The sequence below is a fragment of the Sinocyclocheilus anshuiensis genome, unplaced genomic scaffold (genome assembly GCF_001515605.1).
Source record: "Sinocyclocheilus anshuiensis isolate Anshui unplaced genomic scaffold, SAMN03320099.WGS_v1.1 scaffold360, whole genome shotgun sequence".
NCBI lineage: Eukaryota > Metazoa > Chordata > Actinopteri > Cypriniformes > Cyprinidae > Sinocyclocheilus > Sinocyclocheilus anshuiensis.
The window spans coordinates 135,033-144,825 of NW_015558556.1; the positions used below are offsets into that span (position 1 = coordinate 135,033).

General features: G+C 39.0%; 1 protein-coding gene across 1 annotated transcript; it reads right to left on the reverse strand.

The window, feature by feature from the left end:
- On the reverse strand, positions 1-354 carry LOC107679414 (protein krueppel-like). The gene has a single exon (XM_016474960.1). It carries the CDS (start codon positions 352-354, stop codon positions 1-3), a length of 354 nt encoding a protein of 117 aa, XP_016330446.1.
- Between the last annotated feature and the right edge of the window lie 9,439 nt (positions 355-9,793).

Genomic DNA, 9,793 nt, shown 5'->3' on the forward strand with positions numbered 1-9,793 from the left:
TCAGGAGTGTTTCCTCATGTGGCAGTTAAAGTTAGCTTTACTTCTGAAACTGCTGCCACACTGAACACAAACGAACGGCTTCTCTCCGGTGTGAACTCTCATGTGAGTGGAAAGATTTCCTTTCTGTGTGAAGCTCTTTCCGCACCGAGGGCAGGTGTGAGGCTTCTCTCCGCTGTGCACTCTCGTGTGGCTCTTCAGGTCTTCTCTGCGAATGAAGCGTCTCCCACACACTCTGCAGGAGTACGGCTTCTCTCCGCTGTGAATTCTCAAGTGGATTTCAAGGCTTCTTTTCTCAGTGAAGCGATGTCCACACTGTTGGCAGGAGTACGGGGTCTCTCCAGTGTGGACTTTCATATGAAGCGTAAGGCTTACTTTCTGAGTGAAGCTCTTTCCACACTGCTGGCAGGTGAAAGGTTTCTCTCCGGTGTGGATTCTCGTGTGGACTTTAAGGTTTTCTTTTTGCTTGAAGCTCTTTCCACACTGTTGGCAGGTGAAGCTTGTCTTTTGGGCCCTCTTCTGAGAAGAAACCTCATTTTGGGACTTTTCAGTCTGTGAGCAAATAAAAGGTTTTTCTCCAGTTATGAAATCAGGATGTTCCTCATACTGAGTTTTCTCTTCCATTTCATGCAGCATCAGGTCTAAGATGAAAAATACAAATAAAAGTTAACCTGAGTTTAAAGGCACAAAGCCAATGACATCAAAAAAATATCAAAAATAAATAAAAACATACCGGAAACACTGTCCTGCACAGCTTAGCTAAACCCCTAATTAACTCTCTTCCCTGTCAGATTTTTATTATTTTTATTATTATTTTTTCCCACCAAAATGTTCACCGAATGTCCATGGCCCCAGAATAATCTGTTGTGTGAATGTACACTACCGCTCAAAAGTTTGGGATCTGACAGATTTTTTATGTTTTTTAAAGAAGTTTCTTATGCTCATCAAAGTTGCATTTTTTATTGCAATATTATAGCAATTTAAAATAACAGTTTCTATTTCAAACTGTAATGTATTTCTGTGATGTGCAGCTGTATTTTCAGCATCATTACTGCAGTCTTCAGTGTCACATGATCTTCAGAAATCAGTATAATATAGTAATTATTATCAGTGCTGGAAACTGTTGCTGCTTCATATTTTTTTGGAACCAGTGATACTTTTTTCAGGATTCTTTGATGAATAAAACGTAAAAAGAACAGCATTAAAAAAAAAGAAATCTTTTGTAATACCGTTCAAATATTTGGGGTCAGTACATTTTTTCTTTCTTTTCTTTTAAGGAATTAATAATTGTTTTTCAGCAAGGATGTATATATATATAGAGGGAGCGAAATGAGACGCTTCTTCTCTTTCACTCATCTGAGGATAAACTGACTCGCAGACAATAGCGTTCCTCGTGGTTAGATACAGAATTACATTGTTACGTCCAATAATAATTTAGCATTTCACATAGCTTGGAAACGTTAGAAAACTGAATTTAGCACTTATTTAAACACCTGCAATGTTTTGAAACACAAACCTTTCTTCAGCAGAGCCACAACAGACGCACGAGCGCGGCGGCGCAGCCTTATGATGTCACATCACCAGACCAAAATAAAAGTCCTGTTCTTCAACTTAAGTTTTGTCTCTCAATCTGCTTCTTTCCTCTTCGTTCCTAATACAGTTCTGTATTATATGCTCAGCATGTTCTTTAATGCCTCCTATCACTGTTCCTTTTCCCCAGGACGAGCATATAGTGTTTAATCCTGTATGCTTTAGCCTGAGTCTTGATATGATGGTTCCTTCTATTTTATTTTTTTAGATTTTTTCATGACTGACTTTTGTATTTTGCGATAGCGTCTTATTTAGCGTCTTCCTCCACATTTTCTGCCTTATTTCTATTCCTTTCTTCTTAATTAGAGTTGTTCCTTCTCAAAGTAAAAGAACCAAGGAGGAATGTTACTAACTGAGGTTGTTTTGATGAACTTTAACTTTAATGCTTTCATATTAAATATAGACTAATTCTAAAGGGTGTCATTTAATTATTTTAAATAGATAACGTTTATTTCTTCAAAACAAAATCACATAGTTCAAGGTTATAAATATAAATTATAAATTGTATGTTCTGAATTTTCTGAGGGTAAAGTGGACCCTTTTTTTGGTGGTTTCGAGCCCTATTTTGCACCCTCTCTATGAAATGTCACACTAAAACTGTTGCCATCTATGTAACAAATGTGGAGGTTTTTTGTTTGTTTGTTTGTTTTTTTGAAGAAACCAAGTTTTCACCATCTTGGAATAAACTGATTATAGAAGGTAGCTTAATATGAAAAGTGTGATTTCTGCATAAGTCATGTGAATTAATAAATCTTTAAACTCAGACATTTTTATAATGAATACACATTTTTATAGTCAGCCCTAAAACATTTGATCGTGTATATATAACACACACACACACACACACACACACACACAAAGTAAAACAAGTAGATAGAATAGAAAAATATTAAAAAAAAAAAAAATTAAATAAAAAAAAGAAGATGAATGTAGATAAAGTAGAATTAAATTAGAATAGAAAGTGTTAGAGTTAGAGGGTCAAATAAAGGTGGAACAGATGTGTTTTTAGTCGTTTCTTGAAGATGGTTAAGGACTCCACATGTTGTGGAAAGAAGGTTTACTACTAAAATTGGGAAAAATTGGAATTGAAGGAAGAATTTATAACTGGGTTTTAAGTTTTTTATTAGATAGAACAATTCAGGTTCGGGTGGGAAATGAATTGTCACAGATAGTGAGTGTGGAGAATGGGACACCTCAAGGGAGTGTGATAAGCCCTTTATTATTTAACATTATGATTAATGATGTATTTGAAGAAGTGCCTCCAGGAATTAATACGGCTTTATATGCTGATGATGGAATAATGTGGAAAAGAGGAAGAAATGTATCTTTTAATTTGGATAGAATTCAAGAAGCAATAGAGATAGTAGAAAGGTGGTCTTTAGAATGGGGGTTCAAATTTTCATTATCCAAAACATATTACCAGATATTTACCAGGAGGAAAATTAAAGGAAATAAGCAGCTTAAACTTTATGGGTCTGCATTAGAAATCTCTTTATCTCACATATTAAATGAGGATAAACAGTAAATAGCCAAAACAAAACAAGTATTTTGTGTAAAATTAAGCCCGATATCTACTTCTGAATTACAAATAATGGAAATCATTTTCTATCACTTAATTTTGCAACTGTATCTACAAACTTGCAAAAATGTGAATGTGAGAGATTTGTTGTCTATTAAAGCAATAAGCCCCAAGAAGCCGTGGTTTGTTGTCATCCTCACAATCACTTTATTAATTCAGGGTCTTGTAAACATTACTTTCTCTCCAGACGCGAATAACTCTGATTAAAACACATTTACTCCTCAAAGTCCTAACTTTTAAAAGGAAATGAGACTGTAAAACAATTTCTCCTTTTGAGAAGGAAATGTAATTAATGCTGTTTTTGTTTGTCACATTTTCCTGTGATGCACATGGAAGCTGACAATATTCAAAACCTCCATGTGATAGTCACTTTGTTTCATCAACACAATACCTCCATCTCTATCTGAGGGTTTAACTGTCACATCTGTTTCCTTAGTCACTGATTTCAATGCTTCACGTTCTGTTTTTGTGATGTTTGATCTATGCTTAATATTATGCTCAAAGTTGATCTGCATCTCTCTCTACCAAACGACAGAACGTATTAATAGATGCATTCGCCACAGTTGGACAAAATGTACTCTTAGGTTTAAATATACTCTTATATCTGGATACATCGTTTACTTCCCCATCAAGAGGCAATGCAGTTCTCTCCTTATGATAGAAATATTTCCACTTGATCTGATGAAAAAATGTAAACAGTTCTACCTTCGTTTGGAATAGATCCGGAGTTGGTGTGGGAACGAAAGAAAGACCGGTATAAATTGTTCGCGATATCAATTATATAGCGTACGGCAGATATACGTTCCCTAGCGCGCACAACAACAATGCCACAAACCCAATAGGTGTGTTCGACTTGAAGCAGCGCTGCGCAGACTGATCGGTGTATGACATCAAAGTATCGCGAGAGCGGCTCTAGAGCATATTCGAGCGCACGCTCTTACAGTCGAAAATAGGCGAGACGCCTATCTTTAGCGAAGTGCCGCGGCACGGCTGGTGTAAACGCAAGCATTGACTAACGTTAGCTCTGGTGTCTGCGTCGGAGCCGCAACGCGCCGCAGACGTGTGCAGTGTAAATAAAGGGTAAGTCACTCTCGCGGTATTTTGATGTCATACACCGATTGGTCTGCTTCAAGTCGAACACACAGCTGCTGCTGCCATCTTATGACAATAGACTTACACGTCGAATTAGGTAGTCGGTCATCGATGACAGTAGCTCATTGGAGAAGGATGGAAAATGCCCTTCATTTTGTTTGCACTAATAAATGATGCTGCCTGCCAGCTGCTATCACCAATAAAACGTTGTTCCATGTTTTTTTCTATATCGTCATCGCAAATATTCTTGAAATATCGTGATATAATTTTGAGGCTATATCGCCTACCCTTACATTGGATGTTGACTTCTGGAATCCATAGATGTTCCCTGGCCTAAAAAAATCTCAATCAGAGTCTGATGGAAAGTCACATGTTTTTGAACGTTTCGTTTTGTTGCCATGTTGAAAACAAAATTGCTTCTGATGTGTTCAACCATTGGATTCAAGCCAAGGATAAACAGTCTCTTTCTTGTAATCCAACAGTGTTCAATTTTGAATTTTTTGAGTTTGATCTTTTGCAATTCTTGTTGGTATTTATCTAAGCTGGATTTCAGTTTTTCTTCCATGTCCTTCAAATCAAAGATCCACGCTACATAAACCTTGTCATATAAACTGGAATAAATACGAAACTAGAGTCAAACTAAAACTGAAATGAGACGTTAGTAATAAATAGTATAATGAATAAATGAAATAATCATAACAAGGTGCATTAAAAGTCATTAAATCTTTGATTAATATGAATATTTTAATGTCTCCACGTACTATTCAATAAAATAGAATACGTGTCTCCACGTACTATTCAATAAAATTCTAGTGCATTTCATCTATTAAATAACAGCAGAGTGTGTGAGTTTTTGGCTATGGTAAGATTAAACTTATTTTAGTGAATAAAGTACCACATTTCAGCTATCATTTTGTTATGGTGGCTACACAAAATGATATTTTATCCTTGCTTCTAGAAAATCCTCAAACTATATGCTTTCTAACAGCTTCATGTGGCCGTAAACATTTAAATTTAACGTGGCTTTAAAGGGTTACTCCACCCCAAAATGAAAACCTGTAAGACCTCCGTTCGTCTTCGAAACACAAATTAAGATATTTTTGATGTAATCTGAGGGTGCTTTCACACCTGTAGATCAATTGCTTTGTTCCGAAACGGGGTAAACTGTCCTCTCATTGGTCAAAGTTCCACGGTTTATTTTCAGGAATTCCACTCGTGGCGGTCATCGGTCACGATGGAAAACAACAGCTTCGAGGGCATATTGTTGGGTTTTTTGTAGCCGTCATTATATTAATTTATCATTTTGAGCAGGAGTCCAGGATTCGTCTGGAAAACATTGTTAAAATGCACCTACTACGAAGAGCAATAAAATGGCATTATAAAATGAAAAGGCGTGCTTTGATTTTAAATGGCGAAGACGTGCTCACCCACAGACATATCGTCTACTGCTTTTCACGGAACTTACGTAATTACCCATTATATATTGTGATATAGCCTGGTTCGTTGGTCCGTTGGATCGGATTGCTTTGTCACTACAACCGAACCGCTCCAGAGTTCGTTTTCAATCGAGCCGAGACCACCTCGTTCAGGCGATCGCGGACACGTGCTCACCCACAGACATATCGTCTACTGCTTTTCACGGAACTTACGTAATTACCCATTATATATTGTGATATAGCCTGGTTCGTTGGTCCGTTGGATCGGATTGCTTTCTCACTACAACCGGACCGCTCCAGAGTTTGTTTTGAATCGAGCCGAGACCACCTCGTTCAGGCGATCTCGGACAGATTGTTTTGGCACGGATCCGAGCGCGATTGCCGTGTTCACATATGCCCAAACGAACCGAGCTAAGGAGGGAAACGTGCCAGGTTCTGAAACAACGGGCCAGGTGTGAAAGCACCCTGAGAGCTCTCTGACCCTCCCATAGACAGCAATGGAATTACCATGATCAACGTCCAGAAGCGTAGCAAGGAGATCGGTAAAATACTCCATGTGACAAAATGGCGCTAATTGAAGAAAAGTTTGTTTTTCAAGGCACTTTGACTTTTCTTACTTCATACACAAAAAAGTGTAAAATTCAGACAAAATTTGATTTATGATTTGATATTTTATAATAGTGATTTTATAATTTCAAAATCTAGAGAAAAAGTAGAAATGAATAACTAAGGCAATAAGTGCTCCTCTGCTGCCGTCTACTGGTTATAGTTGTGATTTGATGTATTTTTAAAATTTGACATAAGTGTTTGTTTACCACAAAGTATATTTTGGTCATCCCATTAAAAATAACATTCAAACTGGATCATTTTAGAGATTTAAAGTGCTGGAAATAGTTGTGTGAAATGCTTGAAAGTCATTGAAAAGTGCTTGAATTTCTCTCTCAAAAGATTGTACAAAACCTGGAATGAATGATGTAATGCATTCGACTATTTCTACCACAACACCATGGTTACAGTTAGCGTTACCACTTCTGGTTTCCTGATGTATGTCAGCGCTGTTTATAACAGAGAATTCTGTGCAGAATTTGAATGATTCTCAATAGATCTTGCAGCAACCTTATCATTGTGCGGTGAATTCAAATGCTTCTCACTGGATCTCGCAGAACCACTGACCTTATTTAAGGGATTTAACCAAAATCCCATTCAAAAAATCCATTGACTCTGGGACGATGGAACCGGAAGTGCTAAAATGCTAACTCGCTTCTGGGTTTTTGCCTATAAAGTGACATCATACTTCCACCACTCTATAAGAGCTCGCTCAAGTACTGAGTACTAAGTACTAATGGCTCAAACCATTCAGGGCTTTTTAAGTTATTAGCGAGATTTTAAAATGTATACAGTGTGTAATAGGGAGTCAGTGCAGTGATAAGCCTCGGGTCCTCCGGTCTCCAGCTTCACCCAGTCAAGATGATCCCATGACTCTGCCTCCAGCTTCTGCGCCCATTAGGAGTGTAGAATTAGGGGGACGCTACGGACATGTCCCTACCCATATCCAGCGACTACCAAATTGTCCCAAGCAATAATTTTGATCAAACAATTTAATATATGTTTGTGTAATTTAGGACGCATCTGAAATATGTCATAGCATTGATATTGCCTAAGAAGCTAAAGTAAATGCGTTACAAAACTGCTCGCTTTCAAGGACCCACATTTAATACATGGTATGAAGTAAGAGTAAGAACGTAAGGTAGTCGCACACCGAACTATATTTTCCGGGATTTGTGATATCACAAATATCGACGAATGGGATGAGACCTGGTTCAGCTGCACTAGAGAAGGCAACAAGTGTTATCACTATGTCGGAGACACGCTAGCTTTCCCAAGGCAGACAAACTTCGAGTGGTTACAATCATCTGGGTTTAAATCGCGCTTGAATTGATTTGATTTTGATGCAATATTTACACTGAAGCTCGCAAGCGGCTATGGTAAGGGAAGTGACATTTCCCGACCAGGCGCCGAGTGCTGCTAATCACAGCACACATTGGCCCAGCTAACCGATCACAACACACACTGGCCCAGCTAACCGATCACAGCACATTTCGTATTTCAGAAGGAACTATTTGAGCCGTTCATGCTAGACTGGGGAGAGAGTTGTTGTAATAATGTAAAATATGTGAAAAATAATTTTTTTAGAACAACCTAGTATGAGAGCCTGTTCTAGTACACCCCCAAAACAAAATCAGGACTTTGTAAAAAAAGCATAATAGGACCCGTTTAATAGCTCTATATATAGCTATCTATATAAAACATACAGACAGAAAGACAAACGCTGTGCTGAAAGATGCAAAATACACAATCTTCCATCATGTGAGTGATGCTCTGTGGCGTGGCAGGATTTGGAACCGTCTTTAAATTTAACTTAATAGCCTATGTTGTTAAACTGAATGTACAAAGCAAACTAGCTGGAAATATCCACAAATTAAAAAACAACACTGAAATAAGAGCGTGCGGTTTATCTGTCAATCAGATGCGCGTTAAAGTTGTGTTTGTTACTACAGCAACAGTGGAGTTCTCTTTCAGAATCATCCTGGGTCCAATTTGACTAATATTAAAATAAAGTGCTGTATGATTAAGACAACCAGTTTATGGATTATGAATACGTTGGCTACCATAAGCTATACATAAAGACTTTAGATGACATGAAACTGCGGTTTAAGGTCTATCATGTGGGGGGCTCTGCTGTTATGTCCCCAATAATGTCAAAAGCAAACCTACACCCTTGGCCTGTCTGCTCCGTCTTGGCTCCCTCATCCCTCTGCTCCACCTTGGTCAGACATCACCCGGCCTGTGTCATAGAGTTATGGGTATCTCCACCCTCCCTCTGGCTCTCTCTTGGTCCTCCGTCACAACAACTCTGCCTCAGTCCTCTGGCACTCTGTCTCCACCTCAGATGCTTGTTGCGGTGACTCTGCCTTGTTTGCCAAAGCAACTAGTGTTGTTCAATTCCATCAGCTCTGTCTGCACCCTAGTCCCATCTGCCGTCAGCCAAGTCTCCACCATGGCTCCTTCCTTTTTCACCTCCCCTGTGGGCTGTCTTCCTGGCTGCTCTCTGAGTCACCACCTGGCTCCTCTTGCTCCTGGATCCTCCCACTTTCATCACCACCTTGGCTTCTCCTGCCATCAGTGTCACTAGTCTCCAGCACTTTGCTGAGCCCTTGTCCTCCTCCAGAGCCACTGCCTTTCCTCCTCAGTTGGATGTGCCTTCCTGGAGGGGGGTGTAACATCATATCAGTGTTAGTTTAATTTTCTTAGTTTGCTTGTCTTCAGTTACCTGCTTCTTTGTTCTAATTTCCCACCACTGATCTGTTGTCATGGATGTTAATTAAACAAGCACAGCTGTCTGTCGGCGCCGATAGCCTCATGAGCAGCATGCCGACATGTTTAGTGTTGGGCGATAGAGAAGCTATCAACATTGTTTGATGAATAAATCTCTTACCTCTTATTTACACTGCACACGTCTGCGGCGCATTACGTCTCCGAAACAGCCACCGGAGCTGATCGCAGCCACTTTAAGCAATGCCTGTGCTTATACCAGCCGCACCGCGCACATTTCTGAAGCATCCCAGAAGTGTCTCTCCATGGTGCTTCGCTAAAGACTAGCGCCTAGCCCTAGTCTATTTTTGACTGATTATGATAATCATCTTGCTATCGTCACAGGCATCAGCAACAGGTGATATCTCTGACTATCGTCGATACACGATACTATCGGCACAGCCCTAGTGCTGTTGCGCTTTGGGCATCCTAAGTGCGAGTCTTGCCTCGTGGATCTTTCCCAATCCTGTCCCCTTCTTTCTGTCCCACGTCTCTTCCTTTCCTTTTTAAACTCTCAAAAAAAACTCTGAAAATGTTTATATCTAACATGCTGTTTCACAACCTTGTGTTTTGGTTTTAAGAGTACAGGTTAAACCTGTTGTAGTTGGTTAGAGGATATAGGATCTAGCATACATGTTGTTGGATTTGATGGTTTACATTTTTCATGTCTGTTGCTTTGTACAAATAAACTGGTTAACTTGTTTTTGTTTCTTTTCACCTTAGAGGA

Coding starts and splice junctions, on each gene's coding strand:
- LOC107679414 (XM_016474960.1), bottom strand. CDS start 354: ATGAAAGTCCACACTGGAGAGACCCCGTACTCCTGCCAACAGTGTGGA.